At 47.2% G+C, this 26,320-nt stretch overlaps 1 protein-coding gene across 1 annotated transcript in view; it reads right to left on the bottom strand.

Moving 5' to 3' along the window:
* Window positions 1–26,320, bottom strand: part of fer1l6 (fer-1 like family member 6) — a 656,531-nt gene that overhangs the window by 598,259 nt on the left and 31,952 nt on the right. The window contains exon 2 of the mRNA XM_034186126.1: window positions 16,442–16,527. Coding sequence (XP_034042017.1) covers window positions 16,442–16,527 — 86 coding nt within the window. The remainder of the gene's footprint in view (window positions 1–16,441; window positions 16,528–26,320) is intronic.

Raw genomic sequence — 26,320 nt, forward strand, 5'->3', positions numbered from 1 at the left:
GGAGAGGGACACCGATGATCTTCCCAGCTGCTTTCACAGTGCGCTGCAGTGTCTTGCGGCAGGCACCGTACCACACAGTGATACTGCTGGTCAGGATGCTCTCGATGGTACCCCTGTAGAAGGAGTACATGATGGGGGTCAGGGCTCTTGCTTTCCTCAGTTTTCGCAGAAAGTAGAGTCCCTGTTGGGCTTTTTTGGCCAGAGATGTGGTGTTGATGTTCCAGGACAGGTCATTGGGAGATGTGTACACCCAGGAACTTTGTGCTGCTCACCCGCTCCACTTCAGTGCCATTGATGGTTAGTGGAGCATGCTGAGCGGGCTCTCTCCTGAAGTCCACGACAATCTCCTTTGTCTTCTCCATGTTCAGGTGGATATTGTTGTCCATGCACCACGTGGCCAGGCAGCTCACCTCACTCCTGTAGCTTGTCTCATCATTGCTGTTGATGAGACCCACCACAGTCGTGTCATCTGCGAACTTGATGAAGAGGTTGGAACTGGATGTAGGTGTGCAGTTGTGGGTCAGCAGAGTGAAGAGGAGGGGGCTCAGCACACATCCTTGGGGGGCTCCTGTGTTCAGCGTGATGGTGCTGGAGCTGTTCCTGCATTCAACATCTTCTTGAACAAGGCGTGCCCTGATGCTAACGAGCGAGGCACCCTTATCTATGTTAACGACATACTAATGCGAAACCCCACATTAGACACACATTTGGAGGAGACTGATCACATTCTGGGCCAACTCACAACTGCTGGTGCTAAAATCTCACTGTCAGAGTGTCAGTGGTGTCGGACCAAGGTCATCTACTTGTATATGGGTCTCCTTGTCGGACCAGACAGAGTGCAGCCACATGTTGGACGATTCCAAGGCATTACCAACATCAAAACACCTACAAACCAGAACTGCCCAGCTTTCTGGGAGTGTGCAACTACTCCCGCTAATTCATTGAAAACTATGCAGATTTGGCGAAACCACTGACAGACCTGTTCAAGAATGATACGCGGTTCCTATGGGGTGAACCCCAAGAACAGGCCATGCAGGCTCTGAAAGGCAAACTCTGCTCAGCATACCCCGATTGTAGCAAAGAATTCCACCTACAGGTGGGATTCTCTAATCAATGCCTAAGCGCGGGACTGTACCAGATGTACAACAAAGATAAGCGAGTGGTCGCATACGCGAGCAAAACACTACAACTACCGGAACTTAAATTCAGTGACTGTGAAAAAGCCCTACTAGCAGCAGTCTGGGCTGTGAAATATTTTGTCAACTATCTGGGAGGACAAAAAGTCATTGTAGAAACCAATCATCAACCAGTGACATTCCTTAACAGTCAAAGACTGTGAGAAGGTGTAGTAACAAACTCACGAGATGCGTCGTGGTTGATGGCACTGCAAAGTTTTGACATGGAGGTGCAGTACACACAAGATCGCAAAACTCCCCTAGGCACAGGGTTAGCTGCTTGCCAGCGCTGCACAGAAGACACACCGGCTGCAACCCCCTTTAACGAAGACGTGTCACCACCTGACTCCCCTAATCACAATTACTTTGACCACAACGCCTGCCAAGGCATGATCACTGCGTACATGGATGGCTGTTCATTTCAGCATGAAACAGTCGCCCGGGCAGGAGTGGGGGGTTACGTGGATTGACAACACACCACATGAGCCACAAACGTTCCAACTGGGACCACAGTCCTCTCAGTATGCAGAAATTGCTTGCATACTCATAACATGCCAGTTAGCTGTGGTGCGAAAGGTCAAAACATTTGTGCTATGCACAGATTCGAACTATGCACTCCTTAGCTTTTTGTGCCACCTACCTGGCTGGAAGCGCAATGGTTTTGTGACCTCCAACAGGAGATCAGTCAAACACAAAGAACTGTATGTGGCTTGAGACCACCTCATAGCTACGCATGACCTCCAGATATACTGGAAAAAGGTGAGAGGTCACTCCCGCACACCAGGCCAAGACAAAGAATTTAATGACTTGGTTGACACACTAGCCAAGCAAGGCGCTCTAGACGGCTGCCGAGGGGCATTCGATGAGGCACTTTTGCCCCACCCACCCACCCACCCATGCTGTATCATTGGTGACTCGTGCCAGGACTGCTGCCGCAGACCGTACCACAGCCCCCCCCCCCACAACAGCCTCAGTTGCTCCAGATTTCTCTGACTCTGACCTGGCTTCACTCCAGGCTCTGGACCCGGCCATAAACAAAATGGTGCTACACCTCAATGATCCTCAAGTTCACCCACTCACTGAGGATGATTTTGCTTCCATCCCTGACTTAAAACAGCTGTACCATGCCCGAGATAACGTACAAATGCTCCGTGGCATCTTGTTCTATGCTTCCGAGGATCTCTCTTCACCTGCGTTAGTGGCTCCTCGTAACCACCGGGGGGTGATGTTGATGCACGGGCACGATTCAGCATGCGCTGGTCACAGAGGAATGAAAGCAACATACAATGCGATACGACAGGTGGCATAATGGCCAAAAATGCAGAAGGATGTGAGCGAATCCATCAAAGGCTGCTTGGTCTGCTGCCAATTTCAACCTGTGAACCCAATTCTCAGAGCTCCCTTACAAAAAGAGGTATTTCCTTCCCTTGGTCAGATCTACAAATTGACTGGGTAGGACCCCTCACGAAGTCTGCAAGAGGAAACAAATATTTCCTCACTGTCACATGTGACTTCACCAAATAGCTGGAATGTCGACCGGCTCTGAACGATACAGCCTTGACGGCAGCCTATTTGTTGATGAATCACATCTCACGATTTGGACTACCTATCTGCATAAACCCGGATAGAGGCACCCACTTTACCAGCAAAGTCATGCAACAACTCTGGCAATTGCAGGGGGTAAAGGCGAACTTCCACATCAGCCAACACCCTCAGTCGTCAGGACAGGTGGAAAGGGCCAACCGAACTGTGGTGACCATCCTGCGCAAATATGTGGCAGACAACCACAGAGACTGGGATGTGAAACTTCCCCTGGTCCACATGGCCATCCAGGTGACCCCTCACAAATCAACGGGGTTCTCCCCTTTTCAAATGACGACAGGCCGACAGATGACGCTACCTCTCCACCTGCTGTACCAGCCAGGGGCTGCAAACATTGTGACAGCGTACACGGCTCAACAATACATGACCTGACTAAACATCTGAAAGCCACCTTCTCCTTTGTTCAAAAGCAATTGAACAAAAGCGCAGAAGGTCGAAAAGCCTACTATGACCAGAAGGTGTCCCACCATGAGAAACAAGTGGGGGACAAGGTGTGGTACTACTCTTCGGGCAACCCAGCCAAAAAACAACCAGGTTAACTCGCAAGCTTCTACCCCATTTGACCATACCGTATTTAGTGACTGACAAACTCTCCGCCGTCGTATACCAAATCAAGGTCAGCAAGGGTCAAAGAGAACCAGTTTTCAAGTGGGTACACCGCAACCAAATTAAGCCTCACAAAACCCCCATGGGAGTCACCAGGGACACCACAGTCAACGATAGAACCTAAACCCACTCATTAGGTCGAGAGGACGCAAAGAAGGAATATCGAAACCTGCCGCGTCCCAAACAACTGAGTTACACCGATTGAGACAAATTAAGAAAATAATTTTAACTCCCAACAGGACAAATAAAACAACTCAGGTGATCTCACCAGCACCACCGTAGTGAGGGTGAACCACCACGTGACCTCAAAGCTCCGTCCTTAACAAAAAAGGAAAAGAGGCGACATCCTAATGCTCTAATTGAGAATCAGTCAGTGCTATAAGCCAGAAAAGCAAAAGAAAACCTCTAACCATTTTAAGACAAATTTCTTACCATGTTTGTTGTATTTGCCAGGATGACCTGGCTCATGACCCTGCTGCTCCTTGGTGCAACCGTCGCCACCACCTCCCCAGACATGGTTAAATTCGGACCAGAATCGGGCATCGTCCTGAAGGACCAGCCCGGCTTATTGATAATAAACTGCCGCTTGCACACACAGAGGGTGTTAGTCAGGCTCGACCCCACAGAAGTGTACAGGCCCAACTTTGCCAGCAGTACAGTGAATCTGGTCTCCTGGGCAGATAGCCGGTGGACCAAATCTGTCCTGAAGCATGCTGAGGCAGACATAGTCCACATGCTATGATGGAGAAGTTCACGGTAACGCAAGCAGAACTGAGTGGACTCAACAAAAGAGAAAAGAGGTTCATTGGAGGTCTGCTAATGCCAGCCTCAGCTATAGGATCCCTCTTCAGTTTTGGCTTGTCAGCAGTTAACACTGTGACATTGACCACAGTAAAGAGACACGTTTGCGAGCTTCAACAGGTAATCCCTGAAATACAGGCTGTGACGGAGCAGCCCCGCCAAAGCCCGTGGCGTCACCTCCGACCTAACCACGCACTCACTCGCTCACTTACCTTCATTCAGTCAACTCCCCGTCCTCCTGCACAGTTTCCAATAATCGCCAGTCCATCTCACCACCGCAGTAGTCTTGGGTGCACACTAGGCAACTGTTAAATCCTCCATGATCCATAGTTTTGTCCAGTAACTAACTCTTCCCCACTGTCAAACCGAGCGCTGTGTTTACATCCGGTTTTATTGCGTCCAGCGCGGGACATTAGCGTCCGACGTCATCGCTGATGTCATCATTAAGGGCTGGTTTTTCAAAAATCTGATTTTATTATTTTTCCTGACTTTCTTACAGGTAAAGGGACAAGGCGAAATAATAAAGTATTAATTTGATGATTTTTTTGTATTTTTGTATTTCTGAAAGCCGCAGTTTGATTGCAGAAAACTGTAGTTTGTTGGTTAATTGGTTTGTGGGAGGGGCCTAGGGGTATAAAGGGGCACCAGTCTCCCTGGCTCAGTTAGTCTGGGCCTGGTTGTGTTACAGAGAAGGTAACTATGATCCTTTTGTTTGTTGTTATTTTTCTGTTGGTTGTAAATATTGTAAATAATTGTTCACTGTTTGTTTGTATAGCACTCCTCTTTGATTTTTGGGAAATTAAAAACACCTTAAAAACATCCTGCGACTTTTACCATCGTTTATCACCCTGTACAAGAACCCTGTCACACAGGCTCATCTTAACGTACAGAGAGAAGGTCTCGAGACAATCGAACAAACCGTACGCGACACTGTGGTAATCCTTAACACCCATACCAACGTGTTGCAGGAAGACTATGCACATACAAAGATGTTGAGTATGCTCATGGCGGACATGACAGGGACGTCGGATCTTCAATTGACAGCTTCGCTGATGGTAGGATTCCACCCTACATTGTTCCTTTAACCCCAGTCCACCAACTTCTAGAGTCCGTAACCCATAGCATAGTCACGCGGCTACAAGCTCACCTCGCGTACACATTGGGAAGCTCAATTCCAGTCTATGTAGATCCAGAGGATCTGGAAATGGCGTTCCTAATTAACTTGCCTATTGTCTCTACTCAAAACATCTACAGAGTCACAAGTGTCATGAACGTAGGTCTCTGGCAAGGAGACAATCACATCAAAATCCACACACCAACCGGGGTGACTTTCAACGACACTAATCCTGAGCTATACTTAGTGCCGAATCTCAAAATGTGCACTGTCACTAAGGACATCCATTATCTGTGTCCCAGCAAATCGCTGTCCAACGACCATCACGCCATTCTGCCAAGTCATGGACACTCAGGTAGAGATAGTAGGACAACGCTGGTTAGTCAACACCCCTGAAAAATTAGCCCTACTAGTGTACGACCGTCATGATACAGCGACTCGTATTGAAACTCCCTCGAAAGACTTTGTGGGTCACAGTACCCGAAAACGCCCTGCTCCGCATTGGTGAGGTATCCCTCTACCACCAAATATGCACGACTCCCAGTCACAATCCTCTGTGGGGACTTAACACTTAACGCTCCAGCACTGATTGACACAGGATCGGAAGGGAACCTACTGGATAGTAGGTGGGTGAGTCCCCCCAATCTCACGCAGGTGCCGGCTGAATATCATGACCTTGCTGATGTCTTCAGCAAGGATGTGGCACTCACCCTGCCCCCGCATCGACCATATAATTGTGCCATTGATTTGGTTCCAGGCACTGAGTATCCATTCAGCAGACTGTACAACCTCTCACGTCCTGAACGCGAATCTATGGAGACCTACATCCGGGACTCATTAGCTGCCGGGCTAATCCGAAATTCTTCATCCCCGTTAGGTGCAGGTTTCTTTTTTGTGGGCAAGAAGGACGGCAGTCTCCGTCCATGTATTGATTATAGAGGGATGAATGAGATCACGGTTCACAACCAATACCCGTTACCTCTATTGGATTCAGTGTTCACGCCCCTGCATGGAGCCAAAATTTTCACAAAACTGGATCTTAGGAATGCTTTCCATCTGGTTCGGATATGGAAGTGAGACGAATGGAAGACGGCATTTAACAACCCCTTAGGGCACTTTGAGTACCTGGTCATGCCGTTCGGCCTCACCACCGCCCCCGTGATGTTTCAGGCTTTGGTTAACGACGTTTTGTGGGATTTCCTGCACCAATTCATCTTCGTATATCTAGACGATATCCTCATTTTCTCCCAGGACTCTGAGACTCATGTTAAGCATGTCCGTCAGGTCCTTCAGTGGTTATTGGAGAACCGGCTGTTTGTGAAGGCCGAGAAGGGCAAGTTCCACCGCACCTCTTTGTCCTTCTTGGGGTTCATTATCTCCTCCAACTCTGTCGCACCCGATCTGGCTAAGGTAGCTGCGGTGAGAGATTGGCCCCAACCGGTAAATCGTAGGAAGCTGCAACAGTTCCTAGGGTTCGCCAATTTTTACAGGAGGTTCATTAAGGGCTATAGTCAGGTAGTTAGCCCCCTTACAGCCCTGACCTCCACCAAAGTCCCCTTCACCTGGTCGGATCGGTGCAAAGCCGCGTTTAGGGAGTTGAAACACCGGTTTTCAACTGCACCAGTTCTGGTGCAGCCCAATCCTAGCCGCCAGTTTATTGTTGAAGTGAATGCCTCTGACTCAGGGATAGGAGCTGTGCTGTCCCAGAGCAGAGAGTCCGATAGTGTTCTCCACCCTTGTGCTTACTTCTCCCGCAGGTTAACCACCGCCGAACGGAAGTATGACGTTGGCAATCGGGAACTCCTGGCTGTGAAAGAGGCCCTTGAGGAGTGGAGACATCTGTTGGAGGGAGCTGTGGTCCCATTTGTGGTTCTCACTGACCACCGGAACCTGGAATATATCCAGACCGCTAGGTGGATGAACCCCAGGCAAGCCCGGTGATCATTGTTTTTCAGACACTTTAACTTCAAGATCACCTACCGCCCCGGGACCAAGAATGTCCGGTCTGACGCCCTGTTCTGGGTGCATGAAGAGGAAGTTAAAGCAAGGCTGTTGGACCCACCGGACACCATTATACCAGAATCCACTATCATCACAACACTCACATGGGACGTGGAGGGAGTTGTTAGGGAGGCACTGACGCGACACCCGGATCCCGGAGGTGGACCACCCAACAGACTGTACGTGCCACCAGACGCTCGGACTGCCGTGTTGGAGTTCTGTCACGGTTCCAAGCTCTCCTGCCATCCGGTGTGTGAAGGACCATGGCAGTGGTCCGGCAGCGGTTCTGGTGGCCATCAGTCGAAGCCGACACCTGGGACTACATCAGGGCATGCACCACCTGCGCCAGGGGCAAGGCTTCCCACCAGCCGGAGAGGGGGCTCCTCCAGCCGTTGCCTGTGCCTCATCACCCCTGGTCCCACATTGGAGTGGACTTCGTCACGGGTCTCCCTGCCTCCCAGGGGAAGGCAGTCGTCCTGAAGATAGTGGACCGGTTCTCGAAGGCGGCCCACTTCGTGGCCCTCCCGAAGCTCCTGACTGCCCAGGAGACTGCAGACCTCCTGGTCTACCACATCGTGTGTCTGCATGGTATCCCCACGGACATCGTATCAAACCGTGGTCCTCAGTTCTCCTCGCAGGTCTGGAAGAGTTTCTGTAAGGAGCTGGGGGCCATGGCGAGCCTGTCGTCCAAGTACCACCCACAAACTAACGGTCAAGTAGAGCTGGCTAACCAGGACTTGGAGCAGGCCTTGAGATGCGTCACTTCTGTGCACCCGACGGCCTGGAGTCAACACCTGGACTGGATCGAGTACATACATAACAGCCAAGTGTCGTCGTCCTCCACCGGCCTCTCCCCGTTCAAGGTCTGCTTGGGGTATCAACCCCCTGTTGTTTCCAGCTGTCGAGGGAGAGGTCGAGGTGCTCTTGGTCCAGGCCCACCTCAGAAGATGCCGTCGGGTGTGGAAGAAAGCCCGCTCTGCTCTCCTGAAGGCCCGGACGTGGGCTAAGGACCATGCAGACCGCTGACGAGCCCCGGCCCCAGCTTATCAACCCAGGCAGGAGGTTTGGCTGTCTACTAAGAACATACCTCTGCAGATGGATTCACCAAAGCTAACTGACCGTTACACTGGACCATTTAAAATAGTCAAGGTGATCAGCCCTGCTGCAGTAAAACTGCTACTCCCGGCATCGCTAAAGATTCACCCTGTTTTTTGCATGTGTCCTGGATCAAACCACACCACACGTCAGACCTCTGTACCCCTGGACCGGTGCCACCTCCTGCCCGGATCATCGATGGTGAACCAGCTTGGACCGTCAAAAAACTCCTTGATGTTCGTCGGAGGGGGCCGGGGTTACCAATATCTGGTAGACTGGGAGGGGTATGGCCCTGAGGAACGCTCCTGGGTGAAGAGGAGCTTCATTTTGGATCCCACCCTCCTGGCAGATTTCCACAGAGAGCACCCAGACAAGCCAGGTCGGGCGCCAGGAGGCACCCGTTGGGGGGGGTCCTGTTATGTGGGCCGCTGAAGAGGAGATACTGCTGGCCCACCACCAGATGGTGCCTTGCCATGGCGCATGGGCCTGTTGGCCTCCTTGGGCACCACCAGGTGCACTCCATTGGCTGTCAGCTGTTTGTCATCTTCTTCATCATCACCCATAAAACCCTGGAAAGGACACCATAACTCTGCCGAGTTATCAGCTTACCACACAGGTAAACATACTCAGCTGTTTTCTGCCGTACACACATTTATTGCTACTGAAGTCTTTGCAGTTGTGATTTATTTACTTGCAGCTTGTAGCCAGGTTTGTGGGAAGTTTGGAGGAGTTGGCGTCTCCACTCCTCAACAACAATTGACAACAACAATAACAATTGACACTGCACATTTTCCAGTTTTCCTCTGCATTCTGGGAGTATTTGGATTTATTCCTTCAGTAGAATTACTGAGTTTTGCTGACTGTTTGCTGGGTGTACACACACCCACCTAATCTGTTTTTGCTCCTGCCAGCAGTACTAGTCAGACAGCCTCGAGCGGTGGTCACCTGGGGTACCAGGACTTGGCGGCTCTGGTGTATTGCAGGCCTCCGGCTGGCGGTGGGACTTCATGGGTTCCGGCTCTTCTCTGGATAGGCATCTCCTACCCTCGAGCCTGCCCATGTGTCACCATTTTGTTATTAATTGGACTCAGCATATTCGTAACCTGTTTGCACTTTTGCATAATAAATTGTTATTTATTTGAACTCCTATTGACCACTCACTTACGCCTCCTAACGTGGGTCCATGCATTCACTTTCCCAGCAGGATAACTTGGCCACGTCATGGATTCCGAGGGGCATTTACCACCTAATGACCGATCAAAGGAAGTGCAAGGTGCGCAGGATCCACCAGGAGGATCACTGGGTGAGCTGTGGCACATTCTGTCTAACCTCACTGCCCGGTTGGATTTATTAACTGAGCAGGACGCTCACCTCAGCCGTTGGATGGAGGCTCTCACCGCGCAGGCAGACACGCGCGCGTCAGGCACGGCCACAGCCGCTCCCCCTACAGTGGATCTGCCGCCAAACAGAGTGAATCCAGTGGTCGTTCAGAGGTCCCCCCCTCGTCGCCTGAAGCTTAGATAAGTCCCCCGGAACCGTACGGTGGTTGTGTTGAAATGTGCACGGACTTTCTGATGCAGTGCGCGCTCGTTTTTTCACAACAGCCCGTTATGTACGCATCAGAGCACAGCCGGGTGGCTTACGTAATTAATTTACTTCGGGGCAGAGCACGCGCCTGGGCTATGGCGCTCTGGGAACGAGATTCACGGGTCCTCTCTACTTATACTGAGTTTATAAGGGAGTTTCGACTGGTGTTCAATCATCCCAATAGAGGCGAGGCCGCTTCTAATATGCTGCTGTCAATGAGACAGGGACGACGGAGTGCAGCTGATTACGCAATCGACTTCCGCATCACGGCAGCGAGGTCTGGTTGGAATTCAGTCTCACTCCACGCCGCCTTTGTAAATGGGCTGTCTCCGGCCCTAAAGGAGCATCTGGTGACTAAGGATCAGCCGCGGGATTTAGATGGGCTTATCAATCTAGTTATTTGTCTTGACAATCAGTTACAGGAATACAAGTGGGAGCAAGACGAAGGGCATGGCCGGGTGCGCACCGTCCCTCTCCCTTCCAGGTCTGAAGCAGTGCCATCCTCTCCCCACTCCAAAGCCAGAGCTTTCCGCGTAGCACCAGCTCCCCCTGCTGACGAAGCTAAGGACACAAGCAGGGCGAAAATGAAAGTCAAACAAAGGAGGCTGGCACGTGGAGAGTGTGTTTACTGCGGCTCGAATGAGCATACACAGAATAAGAATAACACCAAAGCTCAACCTTAGAGACTGGGCTAAGAGTAAGCCATACAAACCACACGGGTGTCCCACGCAAATGCGCACGACTCCCAGTCACAATCCTCTGTGGGGATTTAACCCTTACCGCTCCAGCACTGATTGACACAGGATCGGAACGGAACCTACTAGATAGTAGGTGGGCTAAGGCTGTAGGGCTCCCTCTGGTGGCCGTTCCTTCACCATTAAAGGTGCGGGCGCGAGATGGCACCCTACTACCAGAAATCACACACCAGACACAGCCTTTAACCTTGGTTGTCTCTGGGAATCACAGGGAGGAGATTGTGTTCTTTGTAACACCTTCTACCTCCAGGATAATTTTGGGCTTTCCATGGATGGTAAAGCACAATCCCCGCATTGATTGGCCGTCTGGGGTTGTGGTTCAATGGAGCGAAACCTGCCACTGGGAGTGTTTAAGATCCTTGGTGCCACCTGGTGATGAAGTTAAAGAGGAGGTCAGAGTCCCCCCCAATCTCATGCAGGTGCCGGCTGAGTATCATGACCTTGCTGACGTCTTCAGCAAGGATCTGGCACTCACCCTGCCCCCGCATCGACCGTATGATTGTACCATTGATTTGGTTCCAGGCGCTGAGTATCCATCCAGACTGTACAACCTCTCACGTCCTGAACGCGAATCTATGGAGACCTCGGGTCTGCCCACGTGTCACCATTTTGTTATTAATTGGACTCAGCATATTCGTAACCTGTTTGCACTTTTGCATAATAAATTGTTATTTATTTGAACTCCTATTGACCACCCATTTACGCCCCCTAATGTGGGTCCGTGCATTCACTTTCCCAGCAGGATGCCTGCAACATGTTTCAAAAAAGTGGAGACGGTGGTATGTTTACCACTGTGTTACATCACCTTTCCTTCTATCAACACTCAATAGGCGTTTTGGGAACTGAGGGCACTTGCAATTGTTGAAGCTTTGTAGATGGAATTCTTTCCCATTCTTACTTGATGTACGACTTCAGTTGTTCAACAGTCCGGGGTCTCTGTTGTCATATTTTGCGCTTCATAATGCGCCACACATTTTCAATGGGCGACAGGTCTGGACTGCAGACAGGCCAGTCTAGTACCCGTACTCTTTTACTACAAAGCCCCACTGTTGTAACACGTGCAGAATTTGGCTTGGCATTGTCTTTCTGAAATAAGCAGGGACATCCCTGAAAAAGACATTGCTTGGATGGCAGCATGTGTTGCTCCAAAACCTGGATGTATCTTTCAGCATTGCACAGATGCATAAGTATGGGCACTATCACACCCCCATACCATCACAGATGCTGGCTTTTGAACTTTGCCCTGGTAACAATCTGGATGGTCTTTTTTCTCTTTTGACCTGAGGACACGACATCCATGATTTTCAAAAACAATTTGAAATGTGGACTCATCAGACCACAGCACACTTTTCCACTTTGTGTCTGTCCATTTCAAATGAGCTCAGGCCCAGAGAAGGCAGCAGTGTTTCTGGATGTTGTTGATGTTTGGCTTTCACTTTGCATGGTAGAGTTTTAACTTGCATTTGTAGATGGAGCGAAGAACTGTGTTTACTGACAGTGGTTTTCTGAAGTGTTCCTGAGCTCACACGGTAAGATCGTTTACACAATGATGTCGGTTTATAATGCAGTGCCACCTGAGGGATTGAAGGTCACGGGCATTCAATGTTGGTTTTCGGCCTTGCCACTTACGTGTAGAAAGTTACGTATCAAGAAATCTTCTGATTATATTTTGGATAGTAGATGATGGAATCCCTAAATTCTTTGCAATTGAATATTGAGAAACATTGTTTTTAAACTGTTGGATTATTTTTTCACACAGTTGTTCACAAAGTGTTGATCCTCATCCCATCTTTGCTTGTGAACAGCTGAGCCTTTTGAGGATGCTCCTTTTTTACCAAATCATGACACTCACAATGAGTGTCCTCAGTTCCCAAATGCTTATTGAGTGTTGTTAGAAGGAAAGGTGATGTAACACAGTCGTAAACATACCACTGTCCCAGCTTTTTTGAAACGTGTTGCAGGCATCCATTCAAAATGAGCAAATATTTGCACAAAAACAATAAATTTTATCAGTTTGAACCATAAATATCTTGTCTTTGTGATGTATTAAATTGGATATAGGTTGAAGAGTATTTGCAAATCATTGTATTGTTTTTATTTGCATTTTTCACAACGTCCCAACTTCATTGGAATTGGGGTTATATATATAAATTAAATACAATAAATCTCACAAATTAATTCATCTCATAAACAGTAACACTCAAGCTCAGAGCAACTCCTCGGGCTGCAGGTGGCTGATTCCTTCCACTCCCTCACAGGAGTCACGTCAACACAGCACCACAGGCACAGCAGTCTGTGTGATGAACATGAACACAATAAAACATCACGGACTCAAGCGAAGCCCAGACAAATGAAGCCCAGACGAAGCGACACAGGGCAGCCAGCATTAGACAAAGCAGCCGGGACAGAGCAGACCAACTGACACAGAGGACAGCGCAGCAGTGGTTTCCTCCAGAGATCAGTTACACCACACCCCATTTTCAACCCTAGTCCCAAAATTCAAACAAACACAACCATAAGTACACACAAATGGCTGAAACAGGAAGCCAAAGCCACCACCTTCATACCGGTCAGCACGACGCGGAACAAAACATCAACACCTATGCAGGAACAAGTGGCAGCGAACAGTGACTGGCATAAGGAACGGCAAACATCCTGCAGCAAGCAATCACGGTCACATGAATTTCTGTGAGATCAAATACTAAAATAAGCCCCTAACAGATAACATGTGGAAAACTGCAGCTGCGATCGACACTTCCTGCCACCACAGGAACGTGGAAGTGAAAGGCACCAAACCATGACATAAGCCCAGCCTCCTGCAAGCGAGAGAGAAAGACAGATGCTCTCTGCTCATTTTTATACGGCCTTCTCCCGCAGCAATTGGCTGGAACCCAACACCAGCTGAAAGTCACCAAAGCCAGTTTCTTCATCCTGCTACACTAAGCTACAGGGCTGCACCTTTGGAGTGTGGAGCATCTACAGGGGAGCTACTCATGCACCATAAACTATGCACCACACTTCCACACATTCCAATGGACACTGATAATGAAAACAACAATGAGCTGATAAAAGACTCAAGCACAGACAGAAGATGAATCACGACAAAACACCAAGGTGTCTGGAACCTCTTCAGGAAAGGGATGTTGTGAGGATTGAGAGGCCTGGTTTCTGGGCCAAGAATGCAACAGTCGTCAGTGAAGTAGGACCCAGGTTAAGACAGAGAACAGAAGTGCTGAGGAGAAACAGGAGGAGTCTGTTGAAGATTCAGGACACTGAGACTCAAACAGGGAAGACTGAGTCTGAACAACAAAATGGTACTAGAATGAAGTGCGCCACTGTGAGTCTCCCTCTCCATCTCCCTAGTGACTGAGACACTGAGAAGGTCTACTAGATCTAGGAAGCCTCCTGAGAGGCTCATAGAACAAGTATAAAGTGTTCAATTAACACTATGTGATGGTCTGTAAGGTGTCACACAACTGGTGTGTTTAGATTCATATGTTTTGGTTGAAGATAAATCTATGCTATTAAGTTAAAGAAAAACAGAGAATTGTGCAACCATTTGTTGCACTATTTGGGTTAGTTAAGACTGTTTACATTTACAGAGTGACAGTACATTAAGACTTTGGGTTTATGTTACACTCACCTGTTTGAAAGGGGGGGGGGGGGGGGTAATGATACATGCTGACAAAGATTTTACCTGTAGGTGGCAGTATAACTGCAGAAGACCACTAAGAGAGCCAGGGAATACATGGGAAAGGTTCACAGTTCAGCATGCGCAGTTCCTGAATAAACAGCTAGCAGAAGCTATCTTAAACTTCAACTTGATGTTTTATTCTGAAAAGAATAACAACATTACAGTTCACACTCTGCTGCAGCCCAGTCAGACAGCACCCTTAGGAAGCCCTTTTAAATGACATGGAAATGAGATAATTAGCTCCCTAACAAGCCACTTGGGGAAGCGGGGAAATCCGCGCAGGTGCATAATGCATCTCCAGGATACAAATGAGGAAAAAAACGAGGCCCCATAAAAACAAAACAAAACATTTGTTAATCATCCTCACCCCCATGCCAAAATCGGCTCACATAAATTATTATTCTTTTATTTTTATTTTGGCAAATTTCCTTCACAGGCATGCTGGTGCATGACATGCGTGCCGGTGCCCGTTTTTGCACCGGTGTGCATGTTTATCACACTACTAGCATGCAGTACACTGTTGTATTCAACACGGAAACAAAATCTCATCTCATCTCATCTTCAACCGCTTTTCTGGGTTCAGGTTGCGGGGGCAACAGTTCCAGCAAGGGACCCCAGACTTCCCTTTCCCGTGCCACATTGACCACCTCTGACTGGGGTATCCTGAGGTGTTCCCAGGCCAGTGTGGAGATATAATCTCTCCACCTAGTACCTAGTCCTGGGTCTTCCCTGGGGTTTCCTCCCAGATGGACATGCCTGGAACACCTCCCTTGAGAGGCGCCCAGGAGGCATCCTTACCAGATGCCCGAACCACCTCAGCTGGCTCCTTTCAACGTAAAGGAGCAGCGACTCTACTCCAAGCTCCCCACGGATGACCAAACTTCTCACCCTATCTCAAAAGGAGACATCAGCCACCCTCCTGAGGAAGCCCATTTCGGCCGCTTGTACCCGCAATCTATTTCTTTCGGTCATGACCCATCACTCATGGGTGAGAGTAGGAACAAAGACTGACCAGTAGATCAAGAGCTTTGCCTTTTGGGTCAGCTCCCTTTTTGTCACAATAGTACGGCAGAGCGAATGCAATACCGCCCCTTCTGCGCCGATTCTCCAGCCAAGCTCACGCTCCATCGTCCCCTCACTTGTGAACAAGACCCCGAGGTACTTGAACTCCTTCACTTGGGGCAAGGCCATATTCCCTACCCGGAGTAGGTAATCCATGAGTTTCCTGCTGAGAACCATGGCCTCAGATTTAGAGGTGCTGATCCTCATCCCAGCAGCTTCACACTCGGCTGTTAACCAATCCAGTGAGTGTTGGAGGTCACCAGCCGAGAAGCCAACAGGACCACATCATCTGAAAAAAGCAGTGATGAGACCCTGAGCCCACCAAACCGGAAACCCTCCTCCCCCCGACTACGCCTCGATATCCTGTCCATGAATATCACAAACAGGATTGGTGACAAGGCGCAGCCCTCGTGGAGGCCAACCTCCACCAGAAACAAGCCAACAGTGCTAACCACTAAGCCACCATGCTGCTTCTTCACTTGAGGAAGACTGCATTCCCTTAGCCGGAGTAGGCAATCCATCAGTTTCCTGCTGAGAACCACGGCCAACCACCACCGGAAACAATTCTGACTTACTGCCGAGCACCTGAACACAGCTCTCGCTTTGTGAGTACAGAGACTGGATGGCCCTGAGAAGGGACCCCTCACTCCATACTCCCGCAGCACCTCCCACATTCCTCCCTTTGTATGCAGATGCTGTGTTATTTTTCAGGTTTGACATTGTAGGTACCAGTTTCTAAGAAAAAAAAAAAAATCTGCCCTCCTGCATCACTTTTTCTTATGTCAAAGATGATATACTAATGTTTTTTAAACATCCAAGTGTGAAATAAAATAACAACAGGCGATCAGAGAGAAATCACTGGGCACACACAAGGAAACAGTACATGTATGTGTATGTCTGTACGTACGTGTGTGTGTATAAGCTTGTGTTTGTGTTTTGTACATCTTACCCAAAGCTCCTTTGTTTTCGAGGACCACATCTGTTTTGACTTTCTTCTTTTTCTTTACTTTCAAGCCAAACATCTTCTTGGCCTTCCTGCTCACAGAAGATAGATTCAGTCAAATTATTCTTCAACCATCTTAAACTGCATTCCTGCAGAACCCCACAGAATACAAGTGACCAAACTCTGGGAACAAAAGCTGAAAGTGGTTTTGGGTTCCCTGATTGATTTTGAACATTTTTTACTTGGGCTGCCCTCTTCAAACTTCCGGCAGTTTTGGGGGCCAACAAAGGTCAAACAAGTGTCAAAATTTAAAACTGTCCCAATTGTGTCAATAAGAGTTACTCATCTACTCATAAGGATTCCAAAAATATATAGTTTGCTATGCATCCAACCTCAAATGAGGGTGCTATGGCCCGAAAAATCAAAAGGTCAACAAACATTTGATAATATGAAATTTTTGTAAAAATGCTTAACCGTAACCAATTTTGATTATATTGGTGTCTAATCATGTTTTCTTGCATTAGAAATTAATTTAAGTACTTTTGAAAACATAAGCTTGACCTTGTAATTTGTACAAGTTATGGCCACCATAATTTGTACAAAAATATAAGAATTAAGTGTCAGACGCACCTTGGTTTATCACATCATACTTATAATGCCACATATTTACTGTGATCTTCACAAATTATTGCTATGAGTGAATATACAGTCAGGTAAAAAAGTATTCAGTCAGTCCCTGAGTGTACAAGTTCTCCTACTTTTGTGGGAGACAAAATGAGAAGAAGAAAAAAAGGAAATCGCACTGTAGAATTTTTAAAAAAATTTATTTGTAAATCATTTGGTCACCCACAAATAAGCAAGTCTCTCACAGACCTGTAACTTCTTCTTTAAGAAGCTCTTCTGTCCTCCACCTGTTACCTGTATTAATGGCATCTGTTGGAACCCGTTATCTGTATAAAAGACACCTATCCACAGCCTCAAACAGTCAGACTCCAAACTCAACCATGGCCAAGACCAAAGAGCTGTTGAAGGACATCAGGAAGAAAATTGTAGATGTGCACCAGGCTGGGAATAGTCAAGCAGGTTGGTGTGAATAAGTTTATTCAGCTTGGGACTCCGACGAGGGCGGTCGCATCTCCTCCACTCTCCCTTATCTCTCTGCTTTTAACCTTCAAGTCCCTACTTCACCAGGCAGTGAATTCCTCAAAAACTATATTGGATTCTGGATCTATTGGACTACTATTGGATTAACCATGGAATTGATCAGCTGGTCTCTGAACGCTATTGACACCATTTTTTCTACAAGAAGTTCTTGACCGGGGGATCGTGCCTGCCCAGATGGAACATATCCTGCAGGCTATGTCCTCGACTCCTGGAGTTCCTGGCATGTGGCATGCTTGGCGCCTTTCTCTGTTGAGGATGTCGAGGATTTATTCATTTTTGGTCTCATGGCAGCAGGGCTGGTACTTTTTGGCTTATGTGCTGCCCTGATCTACCGGAAAATTGGCAAGACGGCGGCATCAATAACCACGGGCCCTCGCTTGTCCTTCATGATTAACGAGGTTGGCAAGGCAGTGCATTCTCAGACTGCGTTGACTCTTGAACTCAGATGCAAATTGGATGACACCTTGGAGCTGATGCGTGCCTTGCAGTTCAAGCTGAAGGTTTCAGAGGCCGGTGAATATTCTTAATTCATAACTGGGAATATTCTTAATTCATAATTGGGATTTGGCTGTCCAAGAGGAACTGTTAAAAGTGCTTTTCAGTGCTCAGCTGCAACACTACAGGCTATCTAGCCTCAAGGTCAATTGTCCACTGTTTACCTCCAGAGGAATTTATTCAGACCTTGGTGAGATTATTCGGCTCCATTCTTATCTAAACCCACAAAGACTACTGAGACTGAGTTACACATGGACTGAAGCATGCTCCAGTTTCTCCTTTTACCTCTCTTCCTGCCCCTCCCCTCCTGTGGCAGGCCCCCGTTCTTCCCAAGCTGGCAGGCAGCGCGACTTGACAGTTGCAGCGGGTACCAACACACTCACATCGCCTCAATTGGAAAATGGACTGTTTCAAGTTTAGTGCACATAAACAATGTTAAATGTACGAGGTCTGTTAGAAAAGTATCCGACCTTTTTATTTTTTGCAAAAACCATATGGATTTGAATCACGTGTGATTGCATCAGCCAATCCCTAATTAATATTATATCAAAGTCAAAGCTAAAAATAACATTTTACCTACCAATACAAAGCCCATAACAGCTGTAAATTTCTTGAAGACAAGCATCACACAAGATAGGATATGTGATGCTTGTCCGCTCCTATCACAAGTGGCAATAGTAGTGGACTTCAATGGGCATGTTGGTGAAGGGGACAGAGGTGATGAGGAAGTAATAGGTAGATATGGTATCAAGAACAGGAATGTGGAAGGGCAGATGATAGTTGATTTTGCAAAAAAGGATGGAAATGGATGTGGTGAATACCTACTTTAGGAAAAGGGAGGAGCACAGGGCAACATATAAGAGTGGAGGAAGGTGCACACAGATGGACTACTTTCTTTGTAGGAGATCCAAGCTAAAAATAACAGAGACTGTAAGGTGGTGACAGGAGAGAGTGTAGCTAGAAAGTATAGGATGGTGGACTGCAGGATGACTTTAGAGGTAAAGAAGAAGAGGAGAGTGAGAGCTCAGCAAAGGATCAGATGGTGCAAGCTGAAGGAGGAAAACTGTTGTGTAAGTAACTGCAGTAACTACAGAGGCATAAAGTTGATCAGCCACAGCATGAAGTTATGAGAAAGAGTAGAAGCTAGACTTAGAAAACAGGTGAAAATCTGTGAGAAACAATATGGTTTCATGCCGAGAAAGAGCATTACAAATGCAATGTTTGCTTTGAGATTACTGATAGAGAAATATAAAAAATGCCAGGAGGAGTTACATTGTGTGTTTGTGGATTTAGATAAAGCTTATGACAGGGTGACAAGAGAAGAGTTGTGGTATTGTATGAGGACGTCTGGAGTGGCAGAGAAGTATCTTAAGCCCTGGTCCCACTCAATAATTATTGATGAATATGAGCCACGAAGCATGTTTTTATTTTATTTTTTTGTACAAGAAAAGGTATTCAACAAACATGGGAGAATAGTGACTCTTAGAGGTAGAATATTTGGCTAACAAGGCTCATCTCTGATCATGGTGGTAATTTTGAGAATTACAAAATTTAGCAATAACAGCGTTGAGCATTTTGTGTACAGGGGACTACGAGGACAAACAAGGATGTTAGAGGCATGGTGAGTACGAGGCTGGTACAAGTCCATTATCCGAGTACCTGGCGGCTACAAGGACAGGCTGTTTTGGCTCCTCACTCTTGCGCACTTCATTGTGACAATCCCACCCACTTCGTGCGCTTTGTGCATATATAAAATAATTATTTCATAGTGGATTAATAATTTTCTCTCAGTTTGGCTGTTGAAAATACCTCTAATCACTTCCATGTGGCTCATTATTCAAATAAGCCCTGCAATTTTTGACAAATCCATACGTGGCTCATTATTCATGGCTTTATTATTTGGTGGGACCAGGGCTTTAGGGTAGTACAGGACATGTACATGGACAGTGTGACAGCGGTGACATGTGCAGTAGGAATATCAGACTCATTCAACGTGGAGGTGGGACTACACCAAGGATCAGTTCTGAGTACTTTCTTGTTCACAATGGTGATGGACAGATGGACAGATGACATCAGACAAGGAGTCTCCATGGACTGTGATGTTTGCAGATGACATTGTGATCTGTAGTGAGAATCCAGAGCAGGTTGAGTCGAGCCTGAAAAGGTAGAGATATGCTCTGGAGATAAGGTAAATGAAAGTCAGTTGGAGCAAGACTGAGTACATGTGTGTGAATGAGAGGGAGTCCGGTGGAATCATGCAGTTACAAGGAGTAGAAGTGGTGAAAGTAGATGAGTTTAAATACTTGGGGGTCAACTGTCCAAAGTAACAGAGTGTGGTAGAGAGGTGGAGAAGAGAGAGCAGGCAGCGTAGAGTGGGTGGAGAAAGATTTTGTGACCAAAGAATATCAGCAAAAGTGAAAGGGAAAGACAATAGTCAGACCAGCTATGGTGCATTGGTTAGAGACAGTGGCACTAACAAAAAGACAAGAAGCAGAGTTGGAGGTGGCAGAGTTGAAGATGTTGTGATTCTCTTTGGGAGTGATGAGAATGGACAGGATTAGGAATGAACATATCAGAAAGACAGCTCAGGTGGGATGGTTTGGAGACAAAATCAGAGAAGTGAAATTGAGATGGTTTGGACATGCGCAGAGGAGGGACCCAGGATATATAGGGACAAGGATTCTGAGGATGGAGCCACCAGGCAGGAGGAGAAGAGGGAGGCCAAAGAGGAGATTTACGGATGTACTGAGGGACAACATGCAGGTGGTTGGTGTGACAGAGGAAGATACAAAGGAAATGAGATGGAAACGATTGAACTGCTGCGGTGACCCCTGACGGGAGGAACTGAAAGAAGGAGAAGAATCACACAAGAGGGTATCACATCTGTGATGTTCAATTTATGAGAGGTTCAAAGCAACTAAAGGGATGTCAAGGTTTTTCAGTCAATTCCAATTAAATTCCAAGTAAATCAGAGTAATGTGTGATCATCCACTTCTGGTTATTGTATCCTCCTATTCTGCACTACCTGTAGTTTACCTGTATTAATGGCACCTGTTTGAACTCGTTACCTGTATAAAAGACACCTATCCACACACTCATTCACTCACACTTCAGTTAGTCCACCATGGCCAAGACCAAAGAGCTGTCTAAGGACACAAGGGACAAAATTGCAGACCTGCACAAGGCTGGAATGAGCTACAGGAAAATAGGCAACCAGCTTGGTGAGAAGGCAACTGTTGGTGTTATTATTAGAAAATGTAAGAAACACAAGATGGCTGTCAGTTTTCCTTCGTCTGGGGCAACATGCAAGATCTCACCTCTTGGGTTAAGGATGATTCTGAGAAAGCACAGAACTACATGGGAGAACATGGTCAATGACCTGAAGCAAGCTGACACCACAGTCACAAAGATTACATGAGTTACACACTACGCCGTCATGGTTTAAAATCCTGCAGGGCACGCAACGTCCCCCTGCTCAAGACAGCACATGTACAGATCATTTGAAGTTCACCAGTGACCATCTGGATGTTCCAGACGAGGCATGGGAGAAGATGGATGGGGTCATATACTGTATCACAATTTCAATGAAGTTGGGATGTTGTATGAAATGTAAATTAAAACAGAATACAATGATTTGAAAATCCTCTTCAACCAATATTCAATTGAATACACTGCAAAGACAAGATATTTAATGTTCAAAGTAATAGACGTTTTTGTTTTTGTGCAAAAATTTTCTCATTTTGAAATGGATGCCTGCAACACATTTAAAAAAAAAAAAACTGAGACGGGGCAACAAAAGACTGGGAAAATTGATGAATGCTTAAGGAACACCTGTTTGGAACATTCTACAGGTGAAAAGGTAAATTGGAAACAGGTGAGTGTCATGATTGGGTATAAAAGGAGCATCCCGAAAGGCTCAGCCATTCACAAACAAAGATGGGGCGAGGATCACCACTTTGTGAACAAATGCTTGAAAAAAATACTCCAACAGATTAAGAACAATGTTTCTCAATGCTCAATTGCAAGGCATTTAGGGATTTCATCATCTACAGTCCAAACTATAATCAGAAGATTCAGAGAATCTGGAGAACTTTCTACACATAAGCGGCAAGGCTGAAAACCAACACTGAATGCCCGTGACCTTCGATCCCTCCGGCGGCACTGCATTAAAAACCGACATCATTGTGTAAAGGATCTTACAGTGTGGGCTCAGGAACACTTCAGAAAAACATTTCATTTAACACAGTTTGTCGCTCCATCTATACGTGCAAGTTAAAACGTTACCATGCAAAGCGAAAGTCATACATCAACAACATCCAGAAATGCCGCCGCCTTCTCTGGGCCCAAGCTCATTTGAAATGGACAGATGCAAAGTGGAAAAGTGTGCTGTGGTCTGAAGAGCCCACATTTCAAATTGTTTTTGGAAATCTTGGATGATTGTTACCAGCGCAAAGTTCAAAAGCCAGCATCTGTGATGGTTTTGGGGTGTGTTAGTGCCCATGGCATGGGCAACTTACACATCTGTGATGGCACCATCAATACTGAAAGGTACATCCAGGTTGTGGAGTAACACATGCTGCCATGTTTCTGTGTAGGGTCTCAGTTGTCCAGGTAGTTTCCATAGTAGAGAAGCTTGAATCTTCGACTGGACTGGGTTGCTTGACGTGAGGACCCGGGGGACACCACTCCATGCATCTATGGACTACCCAAAATCCACAAACAGGACGTGCCACTCAGGCCTATTGTATGTAGCACAGATTCCATCACATACAATCTGGCCAAGCACCTCAACTGGATTTTGGCTCCTCTAGTGGGTAACTCAGACCACCATGTGGAGAACATACAAGATTTTGTGAACAAGATCAAGGACCTGCAGCTGGAGGCAGATGAAACTATGGTGTCATTTGATGTGACTTCATTGTTCACCTGCATCCCCACCGCTGAAGCCATCTCAGCTGTGAGGCAGAGACTGCTGGAGGATGTGTCTCTACCTGAGAGGACCAAACTCACACCAGACCACATCTGCCAACTCTTGGAGATCTGTCTTAACACCACGTATTTCCTGTTTAGGGGGAATTACTACAGGCAGATCCATGGTTGTGCGATGGGGTCTCCGGTATCCCCCATTGTGGCCAATCTGTACATGGAGCGAGTGGAGAAGACAGCCTTGACGTCGTTCACGGGCATCTCTCCCAGTCACTGGTTCAGATATGTCGATGACACATGGGTTAAAATCAAGCAACAGGAGGTCGAGGACTTTACAGAACACATCAATTCGGTGGATTCCAATATCAAGTTCACACGTGAGGATGCCAGAAACAACCATTTAGCCTTCTTGGACTGTGATGTTATGATTGGAGAGAACAGGCAGCTCCAGACAGAGGTTTACAGAAAACCCACTCACATTGACCAATATCTGCTCTTTGGCTCAAACCACCCCCTTGAACACAAGCTCGGGGTGATCAGGACTCTTCAACACAGAGCCCTACAGGTGCCCACAACTGCAGAGGGAAGGGCTAAAGAACAACAACTTGTACGGAAAGCCCTCACAGTATGTGGGTCCTCACAGTATGTGGGTACCCACGATGGTCCCTGGACAAAGTGCAGAAGTCCTAGAAAACAAAGAGATCAGATAGACAGGAGACGGAGAGAAGAAGAAGAGGAGTGTCTCTCCCTTATTTAGCAGGAGTAGGGGAAAAACTACAGAGGATCTTCAGACAGCACAAAATCCCAGTTTACTTTAAACTGGTTAACACCTTGAGACAGAAATTAGTTCACCCTAAGGACAGGATCCCTAGTTACAAACAGAGCAATGTAGTGTATTATATCAGATGTCAGGAAAACTGTAATGAACACTACATAGGTGAGACTAAGCAACCTTTAAACAAGAGGCTATACCAGCGCCGCACAGAGGTCGCCAGTGGACCTCAGTCGCAGTTCATCTCCACCTGAAAGACACTAACCACACGTTTGAGGACAAGGAAGTTAAAATCTTAGCCAGAGAGAAGAAATGGTTTGAGAGAGGTGTCAAGGAAGCATTCTTTGTAAAACAGTTGAAACCCAGCCTTAACCGGGGGACGGGTCTCAGACACGCTTTGTCCCCTGTTTACAATGGGGTACTCAGGTCTAAGCAGTTTCAGTCTTTTGTTCATGGTAATGAGTCATTCACGTCATCAGGAGAGTCATCAAGGGAGCCATCAGGGGAGGCTTCCATCCCATCATTAGGAGAGTGCACAATAGGTGCTAATTAGAGCTACTGTTTAGTCACTAGCCTATAGCAGTCGGCCTCTCGGTAGGAGGGGTCTGGTTAGGTTAAAAACTCCAGCTTTTGTTGGCTTCTGGTTTATTCTTCTCTACCAGAGTCAAGACAGAAGTCAGACTACCAGAGCAAGAATTTTAGCTGAGGAAGCTTCTGTGATTTGAAGCGAAACGTCCTCACGTCAAGCAACCCAGTCCAGACGAAGATTCAAGCTTCTCTACATGCTGCCATTCAAGCAAGGTCTTTTTCAGGGATGGCCTTGCTTATTTCAGCAAGAAAATGCCAAGCCACATTCTGCACATTATAACAGAGTGGCTTCGTAGTAAAAGAGTGTGGGTACTAGACGGGCCTGTCTGCAGTACAGACCTGTCGCCCATTGAAAATGTGCAGTGTTGGGAAGGTGTCGTAGCACGGACCCACAACAGGGGGCGCAAATGAACGGACAATGAGTAAGCCAAAAGGTAACAATTTAATGTTGTGACAACACACAACGAAACACACAAAATTTGTAAAGTCAATTAACACCAGGTGACGTGTGGGCAGGCTCGAAGATAGGAGACCCCGACGAGAGAGAGGCCGCGTCCCACACGGCTTCCACCACCAACGGTCTGAAGAACACCGGAGCCGCCAAGTCCCGTATCCCCAGGTGACCTCTGTCTTCGGCTGTCGACCCTGGTACTGCTGGCAAAAAGCAGAGACAAGATGAATGAGTGTAAGTCCTTACACTCAGTGGTCCACAGTCTGTACACAGTCAGGAGGGGAACCTCCACCTCCGAATCACACACTCGTGCAGCTCTTGTCTAACCACTTATCTGTTCAGCGAGTGAGGCGCAGTCGTCGTCGTCACGCCAAACGCCGAAGTCCCAGATAAGGCAACGTCCACAAGAATAAGGCTGCAAATGAGATCTGGCTTAGTACACACAAAGTGTCAGTTAGCAGAGAAAATACCTCTCGGTAGTCGATTTCTCGGCGGGGAGGTGGAGTTGCAGTCCGGCTTAAGTAATGGTGTAGATGAGTGACAGCTGGTGTGATGAGTGACAGCTGTCACTTCCTCTGGGTCTGGCGCCCTCTCGTGCTTGGAGCCCGCACTCCAAGCAGGGCGCCCTCTGGTGGTAGTGGGCCAGCAGTACCTCCTCTTCAGCGGCCCACACAACAGTGCGGTGCATTATGAAGCGCAAAATATGACAGCGGAGACCCCGGACTGTTGAACAACTGAAGTCGTACATCAAGTAAGAATGAGAAAGAATTTCACCTGCATAGCTTCAACAATTATTGTCCTCAGTTCCCAAATGCTTATTGACTCAGTATTGAGTAAAGTAATTTGTTGCTACGAATATAAACACATTAGCATCACAGGGTTGCTTCCAGGACTGTTAGAAAGTTTATCATACATTTAAACAAAAAAATAATACAATATTAAACAATAGATATATGCAATTAAAAATAATACTTGTTTTACATTTTTTGATAGCTCTACTGTTAACCATATTTGTGGTCAGTACCCTTTGAGCTTTATGCACAGGATACAAACAACAACAAACAATGACTGAGGATGTCTGTGAAGTCATAATAAAGAAAGTCAAGGGAGAATTAAGTAAAAGAGTAAAAAGACCATCCAGATTGTTACAGTGCAAAGTTCAAAAGCCAGCATCTGTGATGGTATGGGGGTGTGTTAGTGCCCATGGCATGGACAACTTACACGCCTGTGATGGCACCATCAATGCTGGAAGGTACATCCAGGTTTTGGAGCAACACATGCTGCCATCCAAGCAACGTCTTTTTCAGGGACGTCCCTGCTTATTACAGCAAGACAATGCCAAGCCACATTCTCCATGTGTCACAACAGTGTGGCTTCATAGTAAAAGAGTGCGGGTACTAGACTGACCTGCATGCAGTCCAGGCCTGTCACCCATTGAAAATGTGTGGCACATTATGAAGCGCAAAATATGACAATGGAGACCCCGGAC

The sequence above is a fragment of the Thalassophryne amazonica genome, chromosome 14 (genome assembly GCF_902500255.1).
Source record: "Thalassophryne amazonica chromosome 14, fThaAma1.1, whole genome shotgun sequence".
Lineage (NCBI taxonomy): Eukaryota > Metazoa > Chordata > Actinopteri > Batrachoidiformes > Batrachoididae > Thalassophryne > Thalassophryne amazonica.